The sequence below is a fragment of the Sapajus apella genome, unplaced genomic scaffold, assembly GCF_009761245.1.
Source record: "Sapajus apella isolate SASKATOON/1434 unplaced genomic scaffold, GSC_monkey_1.0 scaffold10, whole genome shotgun sequence".
Classification (NCBI taxonomy): Eukaryota; Metazoa; Chordata; class Mammalia; order Primates; family Cebidae; genus Sapajus; species Sapajus apella.
Window position 1 is genome coordinate 30,863,114 of NW_022436950.1, and position 25,289 is coordinate 30,888,402.

General features: G+C 34.9%; 1 protein-coding gene across 21 annotated transcripts in view; it reads right to left on the reverse strand.

The window, feature by feature from the left end:
* Nucleotides 1–639: 639 nt before the first annotated feature.
* Nucleotides 640–25,289, reverse strand: part of PIKFYVE (phosphoinositide kinase, FYVE-type zinc finger containing) — a 98,199-nt gene continuing 73,549 nt past the window's right edge. For 20 of the 21 annotated variants that reach the window (XM_032278418.1, XM_032278430.1, XM_032278419.1 and 17 more), the window contains 18 exons: nt 23,407–23,520; nt 22,911–23,019; nt 22,640–22,794; nt 21,922–22,012; nt 20,922–20,982; nt 19,896–20,033; nt 19,051–19,171; nt 16,538–16,633; nt 14,601–14,684; nt 13,670–13,767; nt 11,820–11,984; nt 9,676–9,735; nt 8,815–8,991; nt 8,271–8,374; nt 6,583–6,711; nt 5,222–5,483; nt 4,760–4,834; nt 640–4,220 (listed from right to left, as the gene is read on the reverse strand). In XM_032278418.1, the coding sequence (XP_032134309.1) occupies nt 4,105–4,220; nt 4,760–4,834; nt 5,222–5,483; nt 6,583–6,711; nt 8,271–8,374; nt 8,815–8,991; nt 9,676–9,735; nt 11,820–11,984; nt 13,670–13,767; nt 14,601–14,684; nt 16,538–16,633; nt 19,051–19,171; nt 19,896–20,033; nt 20,922–20,982; nt 21,922–22,012; nt 22,640–22,794; nt 22,911–23,019; nt 23,407–23,520 (2,155 nt within the window). In that variant the 3' untranslated portion in view covers nt 640–4,104. The remainder of the gene's footprint in view (nt 4,221–4,759; nt 4,835–5,221; nt 5,484–6,582; nt 6,712–8,270; nt 8,375–8,814; nt 8,992–9,675; nt 9,736–11,819; nt 11,985–13,669; nt 13,768–14,600; nt 14,685–16,537; nt 16,634–19,050; nt 19,172–19,895; nt 20,034–20,921; nt 20,983–21,921; nt 22,013–22,639; nt 22,795–22,910; nt 23,020–23,406; nt 23,521–25,289) is intronic. The other variant, XM_032278420.1, reaches the window with a different exon arrangement.

Consider the following 25,289-nt stretch of genomic DNA (forward strand, 5'->3'; position numbering starts at 1 on the left):
ACCTAATGCTGATTCACACTGACTTTCTAGAATTAGAAAGGAAAACCCCAACTTTCCACACCCAAGTAGCAAAAAAACCAGAGGCTACTCCCTTTGCAAGTACCCTCCCCCCTTTTCTGCATGGCAGATGGAAAACTGAAAGTATCTCTGGCTCCTTTCTGCAACAAGACATTGGCATAGGAGTGTAACTTTGTAACTTCACTGCAGCCTCTGATTGGTTGCTTTCCACAACCAGACACTTGCATAGGGTGTAACATTTGTAACTTCAGCCTCTGATTGGTTGTTTTCCACAAACCAGACACTTGCATACGGTGTAACCTTGCAACTTCACTTCAGCCTGATTGCAGGCCACTAATTCATTTACATAGGGTACACCAAGTAATCAATGGGAAATTAGAAGGTATTTAAACCCCAGAAAATTCTGTGTCGGGGGTTCTTGCACCCCTGTGGAATGTACTTTTGTTTTCAATAACTCTCTGCTTCTGTAGCTTCATTCTTTCCTTGCTTCGTGTGTTCTGTCCAATTCTTTGTTCAAAATGCCAAGAACCTGGACATCCTCCACCAGTAACAGAGAGACTAGGCTTGCACAGACCTCCATTTCCTTTTATTGTCATTTCTTCAAGCGGATTCAAAACTAAGTGGAGTAAGTAGATGCTCAGTTTATTGTTAAGTCTTTATTTACGGTACAAGTCTCCAAAAGTTCAAGGCAGTTATCTTTTAAATAACATGTCAATCATATAAAATAGCTAGAACCAAAGTAGAGAAATATATACAATATAATACATTAAGTACTTTCAATATAGTTGCATTTTTCATATTACATTGAGAGGCTACTATGATTTACAATGTCGTTTCTCTAGTTTAAAATTCAACCTGTCAAAAGACATAATGTACATTTTTTACAAAACTGACACAGCAGTATTAATAAAACTGCTAATGATTGTAATTTTTATTTTTTCTATAATACACTGCACCTGTGTTACAAAAAAAAAAAAAAAAAAAAAAAAGTATTAAAACAAGATGGTTGGAATACTGCATAAGTCAGTATCTTAACACTTGAGGAATAATGAATGGCCTGACCGGTTATACAATCAGGCTCACTTACAACAGCTTTCACTCTTCAAGCTCAGCAAACTTCTACAGGTAATTGCTTTCCTTAGCAGTTTTACACAAGCTCACTGCAAATGGGTGAAATGCCATGAAGCTGATGACCACAAAGTCATCACAAAAGCTGATGTCAATATAACCCTACTGTTTACAAGGCCTATTAAAAGCCAAAGCTAGAAAACCACTCACTGCTAAATCATGGAAAAAATTCGTTTGTAGGAAATTTTGAATATCTATAAAGTATTCAATAGATTACAAAAGAGCTTGCAACAGCTGGTTCCCATTATTTTTCTTAGGTCAGAATTAGAAAAAAGTAAATCCTTCCTATTTTTTAATAAGTTTTGATGGCCTCAAAAAGCTTCATATTTATAAATAAGATTTTTATACAAAGTAACATGTTACTGGCATAGTTTTCTCTTGCTACTATCAATTATTCTTGGGACTCATACTGTATTTTAAGGAAAGAAGTATTAAGATTTCTTACTCATTCCTAACTTTTCAGAATTAATATGCTCTAGGCCTTGAAGGAAGGGAAAACAGTCACTCAATACTTAACACTGAGTAGCACAATATTTGAAATATCTCATATCTATGATAGTGGCCTAAATAAGAGCAGCAAAGGACCAGACATACAGTTCTACCACTCAATAGGAAGTTAAATTTTATATTTCTCCTTCATTAATACTGTCCAATTTTAAAAGGAGAGATTACCCTTGCAAGGCAGCAACTATTGCTTCAGAATGTGTTATATTGAAAATTTCTGCCACAAAGTTACCTACGAAGCAGCAAGGCAACAGTACTTTAAAACACAGTTTTTTCAAGTCATGGACACAGAAAACAAAATCAACAGGACACATTATTGTCAGAAGCCATTCCCATGGTGAATTCCTACTATGCACATAGAACTGAAACTAAAAACAAAGAAACAACCTGATTGCAGCTAGGGGATGACACCTTGTACTTCAAGTGTTCTTGACTACAGGAGTACAGGAAACGGACAGGATAAATAACCCTACGTATCCTCCCAGAAACAATGAACAGAGACAAAACAGTGTTGGCATTTTAAATCAGATACAAAATCCATTGCTCTGGACACCAAAGTAGTTAATAATGTTCCACATTTTTTTTAACCTCTGTACAGTTCCTTTAATAGTCTTTGATTTCAAAACTAAAATCATCAGTGTTTTGTGTATCTTAAAAGGCACATGCACATTTTTAAAAGTGGTCAAGTGGAACTTAGCATCACATTAGTCATAAGTCCTTGGTCAACTTGCTTCCAGTTCAAAACAAACCACATTTTTAATAAGCACCAAATACTGAACTACTGCCTTCATTCTCTAAAGCAAACTTTCCATAATGTTCCTACTTAAAATATTCATCATACTGTATAACTAAACTTGTCCAGATGTCTTATTACGTGAAGGTTAATGTGCTATTATTATAGGCAGTCTGAAAACAGTGAAATCCTTACAACTTTATAAATCCCTAACTTATCCTTGTTACAAAATAGAAGTCAAGTGGAAATATTCTGGGGTTGCAGTATTTCCTCAAAGATAGTTTACAACTTCTGATCGCTTTTTAAAATAAACAAAAATGCTATTAAACAAGACGTTCCTTACAAAGAATAATTTTCTTTGTTTTGTTTTGCTTTTTGAGATGGAGTCTCTCTCTGTCGCCCAGGCTGGAGTGCAGTGGCACGATCTTAGCTCACTGCAGCCTCCACCTCCCAGGTTCAAACAATTCTCCTGCCTCGGCCTCCCCGGTAGCCAGGAGTGTGCCACCACGCCCAGCTAATTTTTTGTATTTTTAGTAGGGAGACAGGGTTTCGCCATGTTGGCCAGGCTGCTCTCAAACTCCTGACCTCAGGTGATCTGCTGGCCTCAGCCTCCCAAAGTGCTGGTATTACAAGCATGAGCCACCACACCCGGCCTATTTAACATTTCTCAGCAGTCAGAACTAGCCAATATATAGAAAGTTAGAAAATGGGGATGCCCACTGTGGAAATTTTTTGAATTTATAGATGCCACTTAAATTGCTGGTTATATTGAAAAGACACTATACCTCTGTTTAAAAAAAAAAAAAAAAAAAAAAAGTTTCCTTCTCAATTTCTTAGATTGGGCCTAATTTATTTTTTTATATTTTAAAAATCCTTCATTAATAATTATTCCATTAAGGTTTAGTGACTACAGACTCATTTACTAATGATTTACTATGATACCCTGAAAATAGAGAAAAAACCCTGGAATATGAGCATATGCAAGTAAGTGCAGTCTAATATATCAATTGCACAAAAGTTTTAAACAAGCTTTAAAAGTATCTCCAAAAAAGACTTTAAAAAGCTGTAGCCTCCTGTCATCCACAGAGAAGACAGAATTTTAAAAATATCAAACATACTCGAAACCATGCAAGATGGGAAGACAAAGAACATGACAGGATTCCCAGTTTAAGTCAAATTCCTCAATAAAACAATAAATGCCAACGTTTAACTGGCCGTTAATGGAATAAATCAGAATTTCTGTAAAAGTTTCAGAAATTCTGATAATAAGTAACATTAAATGATGACAGAAAAACACAAAACAAATTCAGCAGCTCTACAAATGCTTTCTGAGTAATGTGTCAAATGTGATGCCAGGAGAGTCAATTTATGAGACATTGTTTTCTTCTTAAAACAATTAAGTTAGCAAATTCAACCCATTTTTCACCCTATCTACTCGTCTCCAACTTTAGCCCTTTAAAACATGTCTGTATTTTAGCTTAAGTAAGAAAATTTTCATGCCACTTCCCAACCTACAGACAGCTAATCCACAGGAATCAAAAACCAAAGTGCAAATTCATGGATTTTTTCCATTCCATTACGGACAGTCTAAAGAGCCACAGAACTGAAAAGTTTGCATACAGTAGTGAACATGATGAAGAAATAAAACATGTAGCTTATTTTTGGTCCTTTGTTCCTGTCCCCTTTTCCTTCACAGTCCATTTCCAAATATGTGCTTGATTTCAGCAATTCAGACCCAAGCCTGTCCAGTGGTCTGGTACCATTAGGAAATACTTGTCCATTGCCTCACAAAACCTAGTCCTGTACAACTCCGGAGACACCACTGTTGGCATTTTACCTAAGATTATGAAAGAGAAAAGGGGAAAAGCTGTTATATAATTGACTGGACAACTGAAGTTAACCAACCATGTTCTTTCATATAAACTGCCATAAAGATACACACGCCAGAGCAGTCTAAGTGAGCAGGCAGGGTTACCTGCTGTGCCACATGCCATGGGACAAGGTCCTGCCTAGTAGGAGTTTCTATTTAAAAAGACTAGCTCTTGCCTAGAGATGAGAGATATCTAAAAGCACAAATGAGGCAAACTTAGAGAACTTGGAATTCTCAACTGTTAATTAAAGACAATCTCTTATTCAGAACATCAGGCTTTTAAAAAAATCTTTTTGAGAACCTCTGACATTTTAACACAAATTTACACCCAATATTTCCTGACCTATACAATTCTCATTATTGTTTGGTCATTTTAGAAATGACAATGAAATCAGAGATAACTACTTATTTTTTACAACTAAAAAAAGAATCAGTATCCACTTTTAAAATTTTAACTGGTAAGAAATACATGAGAACAATTTAAACAAAACAAAAATTCTACTCACCTTGTCCTCCTAAAATTCCTGTTGATTTCACAACCATCTCAAGCTTTTTGTCCCATGTAAACGTTCGAATATAATCTAGGGGTAGAAGGAGTAAAATTAGCAATAAAGCTATGTTAATAAATAAATGACAACAGCAATGACTATTACTACTATTTCTATGATAGTTAACTTTTATTGAGTGCTAACAATATGCTAAGTGCTATTCTCAGGGCTTTTTCCACATTAATTTGTTTAATCCTCGCAACAATCACAAAAGGACTCATTTATAAGTGACTTTTTGAATTCACATATTTTTGGTAAAGATAATGAAAATGAAAACGAAAATGAGAAGAGACTAGAATAAAAAACTGTTATTTTTGAAATTACAAATGCAAGTTTACGAAAATATTCAATAAGCTATTATTAGACCAGGTTCGATACAGTCTTATTCATGAACTATAAGTAGGGTACACACTGACTTACCTATAATTCCAACTACTAGCTCATTGCTAGTATCATCTCGCCCAACAAGCAAAGAGTAATCTATAATGAGGTGGCTAGAAAGGAAATGGGAGTCACTATGGATGGAGGTTCTCAGCACGGCTTTGGAATGAGAACGAATGTATAGAGGGTTGTCCCGAACCATCTTTAGGAGATTTTCGTCTAGCAGGACCACATCACAACTCTCTTTTCCAGTGTCAGTTTTTACATTCCGATTCCTAAGAGAGCCCTTCAAATCAAAAACCTAGCAGAAAGAAAATTCTTTGTCATTTATGTATGGGTTGCCACAAATGATTAATGTAATTAAATAAAAAAGGCAGAAAGACTCCTTGTAGTCACTACCATTATATACACTCCTAAATTTTATTGAAAAATTGAATTGTAATTTTTAAGTTTTTAAATGCATGGTGATATAATTGTGCAGTACATAAAATACACAGTAATATAATCCTATCATATAAAATTAACACCTAGATACTCAATTACTGAAACATTTCTGAATACACTGGCCAATTTAATTAACTTTAAGATAATTAACAAGTATCTTCAGAAATGTATCATTGGATCACAAGGCAGTGTTAAAAAAAGAAAAAGAGAGAGAGAGAAAGATGCAAATAGTCTTAAGAAACAAAGTTTTAATATCAAACTCTGGACAATTACTTACGTCAATGTAGAAGGGCATAATGTAGGAATACTTGGGTGGTAGCAAAAGCAGTGCACTCAAAGGACAAAGGACTTGAGTACCAGAACCAGTACAACCTATAGTATATTCTGCAGACCAATGCCGGTCAGTTGCTTCTGGCTCACTATGACATTAGGGAACTAGTGCCAGAATATAAATCAATTACATTATTAAGCATATTGTTTAGCTGACATTTTTCTCATAGAAGATGTTCTCAATGAAGAAACCAGTGCACTGAATTACATTCTAGCACAAGTTCCTTATCTCATTATAGTCTGGAAACAGTTCAAGGACTAGCACTTTGAAGAGCACTGTTTTAGAATCTAGACTAACCTGAGTCTAGGAATAACTGAGTGATTTTGATGAAGCACTTAATTTCTCTGGGCCTCAGCTTCTTAATCTTTAAAGATCTGCCTTCTTATTCCACCAATTCTGTGATTACAGAATATTGGATACACTGAATTTTAAGACCACTCCACAAGAACAATTCCTCTTTATTCTTTCTCCAATGCTGAGCAAGTCAAAAGTTAAATATGGCCTAGTAATCAAAGATAAATACTCACTATAAAATAAGATGTTACCCACTGATTCATTATATTTAAGAACCAAAAGTACAAAAGTTTCTAGTAGCTAAATGCTTCACATAATCCAATACCCTTACCTGTGCCATCTTTCTCCCATAGAAAAGGTTTTCCATGACAAGGAGATCTAACTTCTTCTCAGTGTTGTTCTGAGAGTTCTTATAACCAATTCTGTAAACTCCAAGAATTTTGGCCAACGCTGTGGGCCTCTAATCAAGAGAAGGTCAAAGTAAACTCTTATCAAAAAGGGTTATTTATAATTTAATACCAATATAAGGATTATCCATGTAATATATGAACATAATTTTCTATTAGTATGACCAACCAAAGGACCTTGAAAGAACTCAAATCCGGGCCGGGCGCGGCGGCTCACGCCTGTAATCCCAGCACTTTGGGAGGCGGAGGCAGGTGGATCACAAGGTCAAGAGATCGAGACCATCCTGGTCAACATGGTGAAACCCCGTCTCTACTAAAAATACAAAAAATCAGCTGGGCATGGTGGCACGTGCCTGTAATCCCAGCTATTCAGGAGTCTGAGGCAGGAGAATTGCCTGAACCCAGGAGGCGGAGGCTGCGGTGAGCCGAGATCGCGCCATTGCACTCCAGCCTGGGTAACGAGAGCGAAACTCCGTCTCAAAAAAAAAAAAGAAAAAAAAAGGAAAAAACTCAAATCCTTGAATCTCAGAAGTGAGTATAACAGCAATGCCAGTAAAAATATTAGACCCTTAACATTTTCCCAATGAATAATCCAGTTGATCAAAAACTTTATTATGACATGTAATTTCCCCCAAGACCATGCAATAAACCATGATAACTTTAAATAAAAAAAAAAAAAAAAAACCCAAAACTATGTAACTCTTTCATGATTCTAAGGTGGCAGCTGGATTGGGGCACTGGCGGCTGCTCAATGACAAGTGGGCAAACCTGGGCCATTGGCTGCCTCTCTTTCTAGCTAAAAGAAGCATCTCCTCATTTCTCAATACACATTTCAAATTTCAGTCTCAGCAAAATTACCAACTACTGAATGTGCACCTAATTTCATCCAGTCTTAATGTCTAAAGTGATTTTTTTATACAAGCTAATTAAAGGGAACTTGCTCAAGATCACTTGGTTCCTCACTAACAAAGGCAGGAAATAGGAGAGGTGTCAGCAGAATAAAAAAAAAAAAAAGAACAAAGGCAGAAAATATATACGTTAAGATCTCTGAATTCTGTAACACCTCAACAACATAACAGAGATCCACTTGTGTCCCGCATATATCTTACCATAGAGAAAACTGCCATTAGAACTGTTACAGTTTGGATATTTGCTCCCCACCAAATCTCATGTTGAAACGTTATCCAAAATGTTGGAAGTGGGGCCTGATGAGAGGTATTTGGGTCATGGGGGCAGAACCCTCATGAATGGCTTGGTGCCCTCCTTGCAGTAATAAGTTCTTGCTCTGAGTTCATGCAAGATCTGGTTAGTTAAAAGAATGCAGCACTTTCCCCGACCCCCAACCCCACTCTCTTGCTCCATCTCTCGCCATGTGACATGCTGGCTCCCCTTGCCTTCCACCATGACTATAAGCTTCCTGAGGCCCACCAAAAACAGACACTGCCAGCACCTTTGTATACAGCCTGCAGAACCACAAGCCAAATAAATTTCTTTTCTTTACCAATTACCCAGCCTCATGTATTTCTTTATAGCAACATAAGAACAGGCTATCAGAAAGAATGTGAAAAAAGCCACCAAACTCTGATTATAGACCATGGTTTTAGATTTCTACCTTTTGTTGAACAGCATTTGTAATATAATTGAAGTAATGTGGTGCAAAGTCGAGGAAAGACTGGACTTCCAGACGAGGCATTTGCTTCAAAATAAATCTATCATCTAAAAGGCAGAAATTTTATGTGTTTATTCAATCACAACATATACTGTAATCTATAATACATCATTCCAAAGATCCTACGTGATCAGGTTGCTTTATGATTTTAAGGGATATTTTCTAATGTCACAGTGAAAATTTTGATCAGAACACAATTCTCAAATTAACTGAAGGGCTGGAAGGGATCCTGTGGATTCATATAGTCAAAGACCCTCTACTTTTGTCAGTAACATATTTAAGTTCAGTTCTAGAAGGTCTACTTTTTAAGACTACCAAATAAAACTTCATAAATGCCTCTGTTAGATCTAGTTATAAATGCCTCTGTTAAATCTAGTAGGTCATAGTTATGAAAGTTCTTATTAAGCAATATCCTTCCTGCTGCATTTTCTGAGGGAAAGAGATGGAGACTATAGAAACCAATCAATAAATGATGAGAAAGGCTCACCTTCAGTTGCATAGAAGGCAGCTCCTGATTTGCCTCCCCGGGCCTGCCAGGGTGATGAGTGGGAGAGGGAACGAATGAAATCTTCCTCACTGCTGCCCAGAATGACTTCACGCATCTTATGAAACTCTCCCGCATAGTAGAGCCGACAGTAAAACTTGGCATTAGCATCAGAAAATTCTATAAACAGAGGTTTTTTTAAAAAAGCTTTATGACTCAGAAAATATTTTTCCTCCCTGCCTCCCTCCCCTCCTGCCCCAGCCAAATGCAACTATTTAAGTTTTTCCATGATGGCAATTTTCATGTTAGATCTAAATCCCTATTTATCATAATTTTGTTAAAGTGATCTTCAGGGGAACTTAAAGAACATCCTATGACCATCTTTACATATTTTCAAAAAAAAAAAAAGGAAGAAGAAAAATCACACAAAAAATATGAGTCAGTTCTAATTTTACACTGGTTACCTACCATATTAACATCACTGTACATTTATATCCATTCTTAATATAAACATCTTAAAATGTACTGTACATATTATTCTGGGTAATACATATCTGGTACCCATATACACAATTCTAAATGCAACTGTCAAAGCTCTGTGGCTCTATTTACATAAGTAATGTTTAAATATTAGAAATGAAAGCATAATTTATAAATTATACTGTTGATTAAATTTCTCTGTAAATTAAGTAATGCATATTTTATAAAGTATAGATTAAATATACCTCATGTCAGCATACAGGCTTAATATTCATTTCAAGAACTGGGATTAATTATCTAGTATAAAGCTGAATTCTCAAATAGTAGAGTTGACTCAACTGTAGTCCCTCTCCCCAAACCAATGATATATTATCTCATACTTACGAAGTTCCACATGGGGATTTATGAGTTGTTTCTTTTGTGTATCTCCTCCGTCTACTTCATCTAAAAGGTTTAACATCATTAGTAAAGCCAAGTTTTGAGTAAATATCAGTTCATTTTGTCTCTTCCTTTTCCCTTGATGTAACAAAAAAACTTAGCAAATTAAAAGTAAAAATATCTTACTCAAGTCACTATCAAGCAAGCATTAGATACACAGTTAAACTGTCTAAATGATTACAACAAAAATGTATGGGGTTTTTTGCAATTTCAGTTTGTAAATTAGAAAAATTGAGAATATAGGTTGAATACTTTTTCTTACAACTGAATGATTCCTACAATGGCAATATAGTAACTCAGTTCTTAGACCAAGTCACTATCAAGCAAGCATTAGACATACAATTAAACTTCTAAATGAAACCATAGCTTCTTCATTATATTTTTCCCCATGTGTGTAGAATGTTTCCTCAACAGTTTGCACTGCTTCATCATGTACTAAGATATATAAAATGTGAATAAAGTATTTTTTAAAACATAAAATTGTATCATATACTATATATATCATATATAATTTTATTAACATATAACATATAATCATATAACATATAAAATTAACATAAAATTAAATGAGGAAGGCTCACCTTCAGTTGCACAGAAGGCAGCAACTAGTATATTAATATATAATTTTATTAATATACTCAAGAAATATAACTTTGTTTATAAATATATAAATATTTTTAAACACAAAACATACTAAAGTATAAGTCAGAACATTTTTTTTTAATTTTTGTGACTGATTTGCCTTGCAAGCTTACTACTTTCTGTGTAATTATTAGGGATTTGGAATACATCTTAGCATCTAGAAGAACAAATCGTCCTGTAAGTTTCGCATTTTAAAATAATTTTTTGAAGTATCAAAGCTTTCCAAGCATTACATTTTAAACAGCTACAGCCCAATAGCAAGCAGCCTACAGAATACTAAACAGATATTTTAATTACTAATCAAAATTTATTATAGCAGTTTTTTGTTTTTGAGACAGAGTCTTGCTGTCACCCGGGCTGGAGGACAACGGTGCAATCTTGGCTCACTGCAACCTGCATCTCCCGGGTTCATGTGATTCTCGTGCCTTAGCCTCCCAAGTAGTGGGATTACAGATATGCACCACCACACCCAGCTAATTTTTATATTTTTAGTAGAGACTGGGTTTCGCTACGTTGGCCAGGCTCATCTCAAACTCCTGGTCTCAAGTGATGCTCCAGCCTCAGCCTCCCAAAATGCTGGAATTATCATACTGGGCCCAGCAGTTGCTATTTTTAAAACTACTAATTCATGGACTAACCCAGAGGTCACCGAACTATTTCTGTATAGAGACAGAGTAAATATTTCACTCAGTTCTAACTACTCAACTTGCCAATATAAAGTGAAAGCAACCAGATGATTAAGTAAATGAATGGGTATGCCTGTTTCCCAATAAATGTTTATTTACAAAAACAGGCCAGCATAGTCTGCCTATTCCTGATCTAAAACCATACCCAAACACAATGAAGTAGACACACACACACACACACACACACACACACACATTTTTTGGTAGAGACAGAGGTCCCACTTTATTGCCCAGGCTGGTCTCAAACTACTGGCTTCAAGTGATCCTGCCATCTCAGCCTCCCAAAGTGATGAGATTACAGACATGGGCCATCTCACTCTGCACTAGACATAATTTTTAAATGTCAAAATGAAGGGGACATAAACAGCTGCAATTTTGCAGGGACTTGAAAAGAAAGGAAGCATTTTGAGGGAGTAGTGGAATGAAAACATTTGAGCATATACTATGAGTTACATAAGGGGACAGATGTATTACATCTGGAATGTCACATAAACTTTGGAAGACATTATTCTTTCCACTTTACAGGGTATGGAAATTAAAGATTTCTGCTTCTACCGCACAGTACATGGTGGCAGTGAAATCTGAAACTAGTTGGACTCTCCCAGAGCCATGCGTTTTCCAGTCTACTACACTGACATGTGAGAACAGGGGGAATGCCCCGGTTTCAGCACTAAGAATTATCTATTTAAGCCTGTAAGAAATATATGCAAGTAAAATAAATAAATCAAAGCCTCGAATAAGCACATTTATTCTTGAACACACCTTGAGGCTCAACGCCTTGATTCTCCGTCCCCTCCTTGCCCGTCTGCCCAACCTGGTAGTAAGCACTATCTGCTCCACGTAAGGTCTCTCTCTTCTGGGAAGAGAGATCGGGGCTTTTCCCTGCTGTCCCTCTGAAGAAGGACAACATTCCAGAAGCCTTTTTGGCTAAAAATAAGAAGTAATATATTAATTTCAAGTATAGGTCACTGCAAGTGGAAAATAAAAATTTTCAACTCATTTCTTTATTAGCAGTAACCACCATATGAAGCTAATCAATCTGAGTAATGCAGATACTTTAGTTTGCACGTTGTTCCACATGTTACTTATTGTTCCACATGTTGTTTTTGTGTAATCAAGCACCGCTTTTAACAAAAACCCGTATTAAGAAAAACACAGATGGAGGGTTAATACTCAGCTAAATGAATATAAAAATATGGGAAATTCTCTAGAAAGCTTTTCAAAAATAACTTTCAAAGGCAGTCACAACTTAAGCAACAAGATTAAATTAGGGCTGAGTTCTTATAGTATTGCAATATAGTTAACTAAATGAACACAAAACGATTTCACAAGCTAAAATAATTCAGTTAAAGGTAACATCTTTGTGTCATTTGTGTTCCTACAGTTTCACACAGGAAAATATAAGATTTCCCTTTTAGCATCTTTCAAAAAATAAAAAAGGCCATTGAACAGTCAAGAATTTACTAAATCTTGCTCTATACTTTGACTTCTAGTTTTGGGCTTCATTCATCATACTTATTAATATGATTCTAATTCTTGCAAATGTATCATTTACAAAATTGACAGAAAATGTCAATCATAAATGTGCTTACTTAGGGTAACAGACACTACTATTGCCTCCTTAATATCCACTTCTACCTGGTTCCCCACTAACAGAACACAAACTTTTGGAAAGAGGGGAGCAGGGCAGGGTATGTAACTATGTGTACAGCACCAGGAAAGGATTATGATTTGTATAAGCCAACCAGGACAATGCTCCTCCCTACTTTCTCTTTCACGTCAGGAGTGGCCATGAGCTTCAGTTCTGACCAATGAAACTAACGGAGGAGCCTCTGCTTTCCTAATGAAAGAGAACAGCTAACACCCTTCTTTCTGCCTCAAATGCAAACAAAAATGGAACACTTTTAACCATGAGGAAAACTTAAAGGAATCACAGAGAAACTACTCTAATGTTATTACAATGCTGAGCAGCTAAACAAAATGGCAACAACTATCAACCTCCAGGATTGGTTATTTTAGAAAAATAAGCTGTCACTTGTTTAAATCCTTACAGTTGAATTTTGTGTTACTTGTAGCTGAATGTGTTCCTGACAACGTCAGGGAGACACAAATACAAATCCCAGCTCCATCACTGTCTAATCTTGAGCAAGTTACTAAATCTAAATTTTAACTTATTTTCTGAAAAATAAGGATGTCTAATTATTATTATGTGGTTGTTATGGGGATAAAAGGAGGTAATGCATGAAAATTTATTTTCATAGTGACAGTAATACTGTAAAATTAAAAAGGAAAAAATATAACTTAATGTTTTCTATCTTAGGTTATATATTTTACACTGAAAGCTCTTCTAGGAAACAGATCCTCCTTTTTGCATAGACCAAAGAGCTTCTAAAAGTTTCAAATTCAATACCTTGAACTTATATTTGAGATAAGAATCAAGGAAGAAAAACAAAACACCTATAAAGAGCACACAGAAAAATATCTAAATTTATATTTCAGAGATCAGAAGTAGCAAATCATTGCCAGATGGTACTTGTTTTTATGTATTTTCTTTATCAAACCATAATTATAAGTAAATCTGATTACAAATATTCCTCCATGTGTAACCTTACTTGGTTGTGGTTCTGCTTCTGCTGTACGGTTTGTCTGCCCTCCACTCATTTCAGGTAATCTAATAGGACTGCTACTCTTTGGTCTGCTGTCTAAAGTACTAAAATGAAAAAAACAAAGGAAAAAAATAGTTTTATACAAGTCAAACAGAAAATAGTAAGTACACTAACTACATTCTACATTAATTTACTTCCCACATAACCCCACCAACAATATCAAAAGTCTGATTCATAATTTACATAAAACACAGGCTAGAACCTAGAAGAAAAAGTCTGAAATATCTACTGGACTTAAAGTGAAATGCTATAACAATGTATGGAGGAATAAATTATAATATGTTCCCCAAGTCCATAACACTACATCAGCACCCATAAGTCAAAAATTACAGAAAATACCAATTCCTTTCTCTCACACTAGTCACTATAATGATAATTCAGATAAAATTTTACCATGTTAGTAGAGTTGGAAACTCTATTTCAGTAAGAATCATAATAATGAGCATGTGACAATTTCTGTCTATAAGTCTAAAATACGAAACATGCCAAAAGAACTGGTTTGGATTTGGTTTTTTAAGTATTAGAACCTTTACTTATAAACAATTCATAGATACTCTGAATTGCAAGATCAAGCAGTAGCTTACCAATTTTACAAGTTATTACTTTTTAAATAAAAACACTTTTTCAAAAATGCCATTAAATCTGCAATATACATTTAACTGCTATCACAACTACCATAAAACGGGATCCTAAGGGACTAAGTTCTTTTGTTAAATTTGAACTTTGCTGTCTCAATTATTGGCTGAAATATGAGTGCCATTATCTGAATCCTAGAAATTTTTATACTGATAAAATGCTATAATAAAACTGATGTTCAAGCATATAGAAAATGATGACATAACTAAATTAAAATAGATTCCACTCAATCATGAATCACCTATTTGCTGGAAGCCCTTCTTCGGCACTGTTCCACAGAGTCGCTTTAGATAATTCCTCTAAGGCATTTCGGTATTCTTTACAACTGTGGGTAGAAATAGGTTGAAAAACGTTAAACATTAACGTCTTCTTTAAAAGTAAATCAAATCAAATGCTTTAGAGTAAGTTTTGCATTATAGAAGCACAATCATTATAAGTTTCCATAACTAAATAATTTTAACAAACCAAGCAATCAAGTAGAAGATTCATGAAAAAGGTCAATGTCTTCATAGATGGCAATACAAAACATGACCCAAAGACTCACCAACCAGTATCAACATGCTCAACAAAGATTTTAAAAGCCTACTTACTAACACTTAGATCAAATAACTTCAGGGGTTGAACAAGTAACTTAAATTTGAAGCCTCAGTGTTTAGTACAACAGAGAAAAAAAGAACTCAAGAGTGCTTTTCTACTTAAAGCACTAAACTTTTAAGTAAAAAAAAAATGTTTGTTCTATTAACCAAAAAGAAAAAAAAAAATCTGACTCTTAGACTAGCAGTCTGGGAGCCCTGCTTTAGATAAACACCATGCAATAAGAGAGGCATGTTAGGATGTATTATTCTTCTAAGACATTGAAAAAAGATTATCTCAACTAGAATCCTTACTTCCTAATAGTACAAAAACTATTTTTGATTTGGTTGACTTTCCTACCTTGCTTATCTATTAATATACTATGATTAATAAAGTGAGAAGCTTATACTATGTTCACAAAGGCCAAAGGCAAAGGTTAAAAATGTATCATATGGAATCTCATAAAGGAAAAAAAAAATTCCTCATTATCTACACAGTAAACTATAAACTCCATAAAGGCAGAGGCATGTAAATCTATCTTATTTACTCCTGTACATCTAACACCTAATATATCGCATTTTGCAAACATTCAAATGTTTGTTGAATAAACTGACTCCTCGTAACCACTATCTAAAAAGGAAAATTAAAAACTATAATGCCTTCCAGTGGGAAAAAAATTGCTTTAAACATTTTAGATTCTACTTAAACTAAGTTCAGCTACCACCAAGATATTCTTAAGATTTAAAAGCTTTGCCCTTTTAGACATACTATATAAATATTTTTAAAGTGGATATATTTTTAAGATATATGGTAGCTATATAAACTAAAAAGTCAGAAATGTCTGTGGAATAAGACATGAGAACAGCACTGCAGTAGGCCCTCCTCATCCATAGTTTCACTTTCCATGATTTCGATTACCCACAGTCAACTACAGTCCAAAAACATTAAGATATTTAGAAAGAGAGAGAGCACATACACATAATTTTTATTATAGTACATTGTTATAACTCTTCTATTTTATCATTGTTGTTCATCTCTAATTGTGGCTAGGCTAATTTATAAATTAAACTTTATCATAGGTATGTATGTACAGGAAAAAACATAATATTTATAGTGTTCAGTACTATCTGTGGGTTCAGGCATCCTCAAGGGTTCTTATAACACATACTCCATGGATAAGACGTGACTGCTGTATTCTAAGTAGAAAAATTTTATCTCATATGTGGGGTATTAAAAAATAAGTGAATAGTACAAAAAGGATATTCAGATGGTACAACACAGGATGTTCCAAGTACTATGTCAATAAGTAAACTAAGGGAAGGGATACAAGAGAATACATATTTTAACAGAATGGGTAGGGGATTCCAGGCTCAGTAAATAACTTACCTAGTCAATTTAGTTACTAGGAGCGCACTTAGGAATCATTCTATACTCCATTATTTGGGTACAGAGAAGATTTTTATGTACGAAAAACACAAGCTATCATGACTAAAGAACATATATTTTTGCTTATAGTTAATCATTTTGCTTTACTCCATGTGAAAGATCCCAAAAATAAGGGATTAACAGAGATATCAACATAAGTCAAAATCCCATGAATAATACCTGAGAGCAAAAGCAATGATGGAGCTGGGTTCCTTCTCGCAGACCGCAATGGGCACTCGTTCATGTTCATACATTAAGTAGTGTTTATCTGGATCACTATTCAAATTTTTAAAATACATAAGTTAACTAAGTACTGTAGAGTTAAGAATATAATTAAGAAAGCCAAAATGTATGCAGACCTTGTAACTTGAATCATTAGGAAAGAAAAAAATATCAAGAGAGTTTTTGAAGGCAATTAGAAAATTATCAGAATTAATTAGGTTTCAAATCAGAGGGTTCTGCAAGAGTCACTCCAAACAAACCTTTCCATCCTGCCAAGACTCTGGCCATACTAACCTCAAAAAGAATTTACAATGAACAGCAGAAGTCTAAGATATTTCGTTCCATTGTAAGCTAGAGAGAAAAGTCTTCTACAAATTGCGGAGAAGACATACTACTAGTTCAACAATAAACAATGCAACACAGCCACTCTACTATTATCATACAAAAAGCCCACTATAGCTCCATTTCAACTTAAATTTTGCTCCCCTGGCTCCGACCCTAACTCACCTAGGAATTGTTAGGCACAGTCATTCATTTTATTTAAATGCTGTTTACTGAACACCAAACATGCCAAGGACACAATATGAAGAAAAACTATTTTTAAAGATCTTACATGTGTAAGACATTAACAATACAATGGTGAAAAAGAAAACAAAAAACTAGGCACCATCGAGTTTATAGTGTAGTGGGGGTAAAGAAATAGACAATCCTATAATTAAATATAATATCTGTGATAAGTGCTATGAGGAAATTGCTATAGAATGAATGTTTATCCAGCCTTCACAAAATTCACATGTTGAAATCCTAACTCCCAAATGTTATGGTATAAGGAGGTGGGGCCTCTGGGAGGTAATTTAGGTCATGAGAGTGGAGTATTCATGAATGGGATTAGTGCCCTCATAAAGACGACCAAACACAGCTCTTTCAGCCTCCTTCCACCACATGAGAATACAAAGAGACAACAGCAACCTACAATCCAAAAGAGGACCCTCGCCAGAATCCAACCATGCTGGCACGCTCATCTCAGACTTCTAGCCGCCAGGACTATAAGAAATAAATTTCTGCTGTCTATAAGTGACTCGGTCTATGGTAAGTCATCATCCAGGAATCATAAGAACATATAACAGAAACCTACTCTGACTGGAGCAGGAGATAAGAAGAAGGGTCTAGTAAATTATTCTTGAGAAAGAACAAGACTGAATAATTTAAAAAGATGTGTTTCACAAAAAGCAGTTTAGAAAGAAGAGAAACAATTAAAAAGAAAAAAACCGTATTTTAAAAAATTACAAAGGGTCAGGCCCAGTGGTTCGGTACTCTGGGAGACTGAGATGGGCAGATCACCTGAGGTCAGGAGTTCGAGAGCATCCCGGCCAACACCGTGAAACCCCATCTCTACTAAAAATATGAAAATTAGCCAGGTGTGGTGGCACACACCTGTACCCATCTACTCAGGAGGCTGAGGCAGGAGAATCTCATGAACCTGGGAGGCAGAGGTTACAATGAGCCAAGATCGCACCACTGCACTCCAGCCTGGGTGACAGAGTGAGACTCTCTCTCAAAACATAATAAAATTTTTTTAAAATGTGAGAACATAAACAAAGACCATAATGGAAGAGGTATCCCAGCCCAATCAAGAAACTGAGATATTCAGGTCTAAAGTAGAGGAAAAAAAGGAAACTTTTATATTTACTATCATGAAATATATCACATACCGTACTGTGAGTCCTAACCATATCTTCCCAAAGATTATGAGCTCCTAAGAGCAGTGACTGTTCCTTATAAATCTTGTTCTACATCATAGGGCACTAAAACAGGCACTAAATAAAAGTTTGAATGCTGACTGAATAAATACATAAGTCAGTTAAGAAAAAGCAGAAATCCTTATTAACAAAAATACACTTGAATACACTTGTTCCATAACAAGGGCAGCATTTGACAGCCACATGAGTCAACCAGTGGAAGAAAAATAAACTTTCACAGCCAGCCTATATTCTTTCCAAATTTGAGTGGGCCCCATACAAAAAAGATCACATAAATACTTGTACAATTCACTGTGATTCATCTTCAGTGCTAGAACAATGCTATGTCCCAGTAAATTATTAGACGAGCAATACCAACCTCCTATACAACCAGAAGTATGTTTTTATAATTATTAAACTAGTAGATGTAGCCATATATCTTTGAAAAAAGATATACAAACGAGTGTTTCCAGAACAAGTAATTCAAGTCTTTATAAATAACACTGGTTAGTGCTTTCTTCATCCACTCATATACTATATTATAATGATTATATGTTCTACAAATTACATTATATCAAAAGACATCTCTTTATGATAAAATAAAATTTAGAATTGAAAAATCATGTATCAGATAAACATATTGAACTATGCAGACAGCAAGTCTAGAGAGTTTTTTTAATTAAGAAAAAATAACACCTCCTGCCAAGAGCCACTGGTTTTAATAATACTTACAAAGGAAATGGAATAGGATTATAGCTATTTCCTGGAAGCAAATTTGCAAAGATGGCTTTCATAGTTGACTTTTCCTTCACTTGGCTGTCTGTGGATCCCAGCAAATGCCCATCAAACACATCTAAAATGAAAAATAATCTACTTATATATTAATATTCAGGGAGAATAAAAAGTATAAACTGCTGACTTTGGTTTTTCCCTTCTGGAATATGGACATATGTATACTATACCAATAATAGTTTAAAATTTCTGATCAAGGGAAAAGACCCCTATGGGATGAAACAGGAAACAACAGTAAGGCATACACAGCACTGACTCCAAGGGACGCTTTTTTTTTTTTTTAATGTCTCTGAAGCACTATGACTATTACACCTGAGTTAAATAGCAATTTTAAGTTAATTTCAAAGTTTATGCTATAATTAAGTAGTTACCACCTAAACAGAAAGTATGGCATGAATCTGTTATTGTGAAGTAAATATCTGTCCTTAGAGAAATGGCTGTAATTATAGAGAAATGGCTGTAATTCTCTTATTTTCTTACAAAGCAGTAGCCATGTGCTGTATGAAACTTAAGAAAGGAACATCCCCAGAAGGTAAATGAAGCTAAGTGACATTTTGACACTAAGATATTTACATGTCAAGTAATGTTACTAAATGAAGTAATAATATGATAATAAGCTACATCCAAAAAATACTTTCAGTAAGTGTAAACAGAAAAATTCTAAGGGATAAGAGCATTATGTCAAAGAATCAGCAATTTCTCCTTTTTGGTGACACATGTAAATCAATGATACATCTTTCAGTCTTAGATTCATTGAAGTATAGTAAAAGTGACTTAACCTCTACCTTCGGAACTGCTGGCTGTATCTAGCTCAGGGGGCCCTCCCACTGACTGCTCAGACATCACTTCAGGTGGTGTAGGCAATTGGAGATGAGTAGAACTGGTGGAGCTCTGGCTGGACAAAGTTGTTAAGAAGCGATCCTCTAAAGAAAAACGCAATCTTAAATGAGTCATTTACATACATTAAGTCCATGTCTAATATTTTTTAAATGCTCATTTCTATTCCTACCTTCTAAAACACGGAATTTTCACTTTTTAAAAATCATCTAGGTAATGTAGCTCATGTCACAGAAATGGACACAAAAATCCAGAAAGATTATATATGACTTAACTACATTCAAATCCTGGTGGCCGTACTGCAACTGTCAACCAAGGCTGACTCCTATCCCATACTCTATCCATTATACCACAATGCCCACTTAAATATTAGTTTTGGAGTTTAATAGAGAATGAAATTAGGACACTATGAGAAAGAATGCACATTTACTCTGGGAGAGAAAAAACAATTATAATAGAAAAATGCCAAGAATTATAAGTTGAGCTCCTGTTGTTATGGAAAACAGGTAAATTTCCCCACAAAGTTTCTATGATGACACCAACTTATTCAATGAAATACTGTGAAAGACATCTTAAGTCCAGACAATATTTTAGTGACATTAAAAATGTAAATTAAACTTTATAAGATTTTTGCAATGAAACCTGGGAACTGACTTTGTAATAAGCAAAACAGAAATTCAATTTACTTTTTGTTTTTCCTTCCCCAATAGCAGCCTTCTTTGTATTTCATATATTTATTATATCTTATATATTATTATATCTTATTATAATAAGATTATATCTTATTATAATTATATCTTATAATAAACTATATGATAATCTTAATCTGATAGGATCACAAATGCTTTACAGGAAGGAAAAAAGTATATGAACAATAGCAACAGAAAAACTGCTCAAACAGTTTAAAACAACATATACACTAAGAAATTCCTTTAAATACGATGGCAAGTGATCACCAGACTCAAGGACCAAACCTTTTTCTCCATTCTGAAGTCCTGGAGAAATATTCCGTGGAGATGCATCCATCGCACTTATCTGCAGAGAAGTAAATACTTTGTTGTTATGGAAAACATGAAAATCACATTCAAAAAAAATTTTTTTAATCCAATGAATCTTAAACTTTTTGGTCTATGGACCCATTTACACCCTTAAAAATAACTAAAATCCCCCTTAATATTTTTAAATAGCTTTTGTTTACCTTAGAAATTTTTACCTTATTAGAAATTAAAACTAAAAGTTTTTAAATGTTCATTAACTTATTTATAAATAATAAACCCATTAATATAAGTAATAGTTAAACACATAACATACCAATTTTCTAAAATTAAAAAACAAATGGTGAAAGAGTGGCACTGTTTTTACATTTGACAAAATGTAGACACTGACAAAAATATCTTTAATGTCAATATCTAGCTAAATAGAAAATAGCTAGATTTGTATTTGACTTCTGCATGTAATCTGTTGTGACATACTGTTATGATTGAAGTATACAGAGAGAATATAGCTTTATACAGATATGCAGTTGAAAAATAAAATGGGCCAGGCATGATGGCTCACACCTGTAATCCAAGCACTTTGGGAGGCTGAGGTGAGTGGATCACCTGAGGTCAGGAGGTAGAGACCGGCCTGGCCAACATGGCAAAACCCCATCACTACTAAAACTACAAAAAATTAACTGGGCACGGTGGTGCACACCTGTAATCCCAGCTACTCAGGAGGCTGAGGCAGGAGAATCGCTTGAACCTGGGAGGCAAAGGTTGCAGTAAGCCAAGATCGCGTCACTGCACTCCAGCCTGCTCGATGGAGTGAGACTCCATCTCAAAAAAAAAAAAAGTTTTTGCAGAGTCCCTGAAAGGGTCTTGGACTCTCAGGAGTCCTTGAACCACACTTTGAGAATTGCATTCTAAATAGTAGCTCACTTTCTGGAATTAGGCATCTAGGAATACTTAGGATAGACAAGACTACATTTCATACCTTGTTTTCTTCCCCTTGTCTCAGTCTTCCAGGACTTGGAGGAACTGAAGGTCTCTTTCTACCCTTTTCCTGTTGGAAAAGGTCCTGCAACCTGTGGCCAAAGGCAAAAAGAAAGGAAAGAAAAGAAAAAGAATATGGCTTGTTTCTATCACCGTGAGTGCTGTTTATAAATTCTCTCTTTACAACTTTGAAATCACAAAGTTTTCCTATTGGGATTATCACAGTCTTTGAAGTTATATGAGAGTAAGTTCTTGTCATATCTAATTAACCAGGAGCATTTGCTGATAAGACTATAGTTGTAAAAGAATAGCAAATTATTATAAAGAAAAATACTTCTAAAAATGTATATTTAAATAAAGGCATAAGATAAACATACCAATATATTTGGAATTGCTGGCCAAAAACCAACACTCATGGCATACTAATTCAGTTAAAAACAATTTAACGGCACACACATCTGAACAACATTGTTTCAAATCATATGAGAAACAGCATTAAAGGCTGTTCTCCTCTTTGATTTTCACATCTTCACAAACTACCTAAAGAATAACACATATATTTTTAAATATAAAGAAGAAAGGAGGGTGAAAAAAAAAAAAGGTTCTTTAACTTGAGCACAAAATGAAACATCAATAATTAAAGATTTTTAAGATTTTAGATATCGCATAGGAACAAATGTGGCAATAATATTAAAGAAAACCAGACTGCAAAATCACACCTGTTATTCCAAGCTTGCAGCACTTCACAGAGACTTTGTTTCTTGGCAATAAGTGACTCGAAGACCGACTGTAGTTGCTGAGGGGTATCTACAGAGGAAGACATGAGCCTTGCTTGCATCTTCTCAATCCAGTTCTTGAACTCGCCTTCTTCCATCTACAAGGAACAGAAACAATTTCAGGAGACAGAGACACTATATAGACATACCCCAAAAGAAACTTCTAGTAAGTTAATAATTAACTTCTGAATTTTCTACCAAAGAAATAAATTACCTCTTTCTGTGCAAAGATATCTTCCATTTTTTCCTCTCTTGTTTTACTAAATGTATCAGTTTTCAAAGATGCAAGTCTTTCATCAACGGCAAGATACACCTGTGAAACTCTAACAATAGAAAGAGAGAACATTAAACACTAGAAAGGGTGAATCAAATTTTCTATCTCACATAAATAGAAACAAAAAGTTACATACAAAACATAATTGAAATAATGTTTTACCTAATTAAGAATTACACACAGTTTTGCAGAGCAAATAGGACCTAAATGGATGTACTTGAAAATTTTAAGTTATGTCTAAAAGAGTTCGGCTTCTTTTGTAGTATCTTTCCATAACGTCTACAACTTTCTTTTTGTACACCAAGCATGCGTAGCATACAATTAGAAAAGTTATTTACATTTTCAAAGGAAGTTAAATGAAAAATACTTTAAAATACTAATACTTTAAAATAGCTGTAAATAATCAAAAAAAGATGATTTTTAAAACTGAACTTACTTTTGAAAAAAGTCCTTCAGATCCTGAAGCAGGGATACTTTTAATGGGGCCTGACGCTTAATGAATATTTTGGGGAGTGGAACACATACTTCAAGAAGCCGAATAGGAGAATAACTGAGAGAAGAAAATACAAGAGCCAGTAGAAAAGGAAAAACAGTTTAATACCTTGAATAGAACTGTATCATGATGGTCAACTAAATCCTATGAGGCATAAGAGAAAAAGTTTTTATAAAATAGCATTTTAAAACAATCACAAAGATATTAAAGATAACTTTTAGCCATTATAATAAATATCCTCCCCAGTTTTGGAGGGATTTTGTTTTATCTTTCATTGCACTGTAGTACCATCATTTATTCCTTGAAGTTACCCTTACCTGCTATAAAAACAAAAATGATTGCTATAAACCATCCCTATTAATAAGGAAACTAAAAAGTAATGAATACCTACAATTAGATGTAGATATACAGTTAGATACAGGTATTCATTACCTTTCCAGCTGCTGAAGATTCTTCATGAGTCTTTGTTTCCTTTCTAACTGAGGGTTTATATTGACTAACAAATGCTACAACCCCACTCACCCACAGGATCCTAGATGCATGGTTAAAAGTTCTTGCTTAAAAAAGGAAATAAGCTCTAATTAGCAAATATTTCCTGAGGGTCTATTATGTGCCAGACACTATTTTAGGTGCTGAGGATATAACAATTCCTATTCTCATAATTCAGGAAAAACAAGATTCAGGTAACAAACAAAACAAATACATATCAGATGCTCAGCACTATGGAGAAAAGTATAGCAAGAAAGAGAAGAAGCAGAGTGCTAGGGTGGGAGAGTGCCAGGGCAGGTGAAATTTGAGCAAAGACTTGTAGGAGGCAGGGAAGCAACCAGCAGATATCTGGGGAATGAGCAGTTTCGAGAGGAAAGAACAAGTACAGAAACCTAGGCAGAACCCTACCTGACTTACCTGAGGCCCAGTCAGGAGGCCAGTGGGGCAACAGCAGGATGAGTGAAGGGAGGATGGTAGGAGGTAAGAGCAGAGAGGTCCTGGGCAGTCAGAGCAGGTAGGAGATTAAAGGCTAGTCAACAGACTTAACTTTGGCTTTCACTCCAAGTGAAACAGATACCCTTTGGAGTGTCTAGAGCAGAGGACTGGCCTTAGCTGATTGCCTCTTAAAGGAACTACTCTGACTGCTGTGTTGAGAAGAAGCTAAGGGGACAAGGCCAAAAGGAGACTACTATAATAATCCAGGTGAAAGATAACAGAGGTTCAGCCCAAGTGGTAGTGGTAGAGGTGGTAAAAAGTGCTTAGACTCCGGATATATTTTGAAGGCAGAAGCTGAAGGCTTTCTCAAATTATTTAACACCACAATGGCAAATATCAATTATTTGAACATAGAATTTTAGCTCTATCAGAAATATATGATTATCCTTCTGGTTAATGTCTTGGCAAAAATTCTGACAGACTTCCAGATGCCATCAGATGCCAAAACAATGGTTAAGAGTTAGGCCAGGGCCCAACATGGTGATGGTTCACATTTATAATCCCCACACTTAGAAAGCCCGAGGCAGAAGGATCACTTGAGCACAGTTCAAGACCAGCCTGGGTAACAGTGAGATCCTGTCTCATATTTTTTCTAAAATTTTTATATTAAATTTTAAGAGTGAGGCTGGTAGTAGGTCGACCAGGGTTCAAATATGACTCCATCATTTGACAGCTCTGTAATTGAACAACTGTAAGCTCTGTAAGTAAGGATAATAATAACTATTTCATAGGGTAAAGAGTAAATAAAATAATATTGAAAGTTCTTACAGTCTGGTCCTCTGCATTGGTAAGAGTGGAAATGGGGAATCCCACAAATTAATTCAATCTAGTAACAGTGAAAA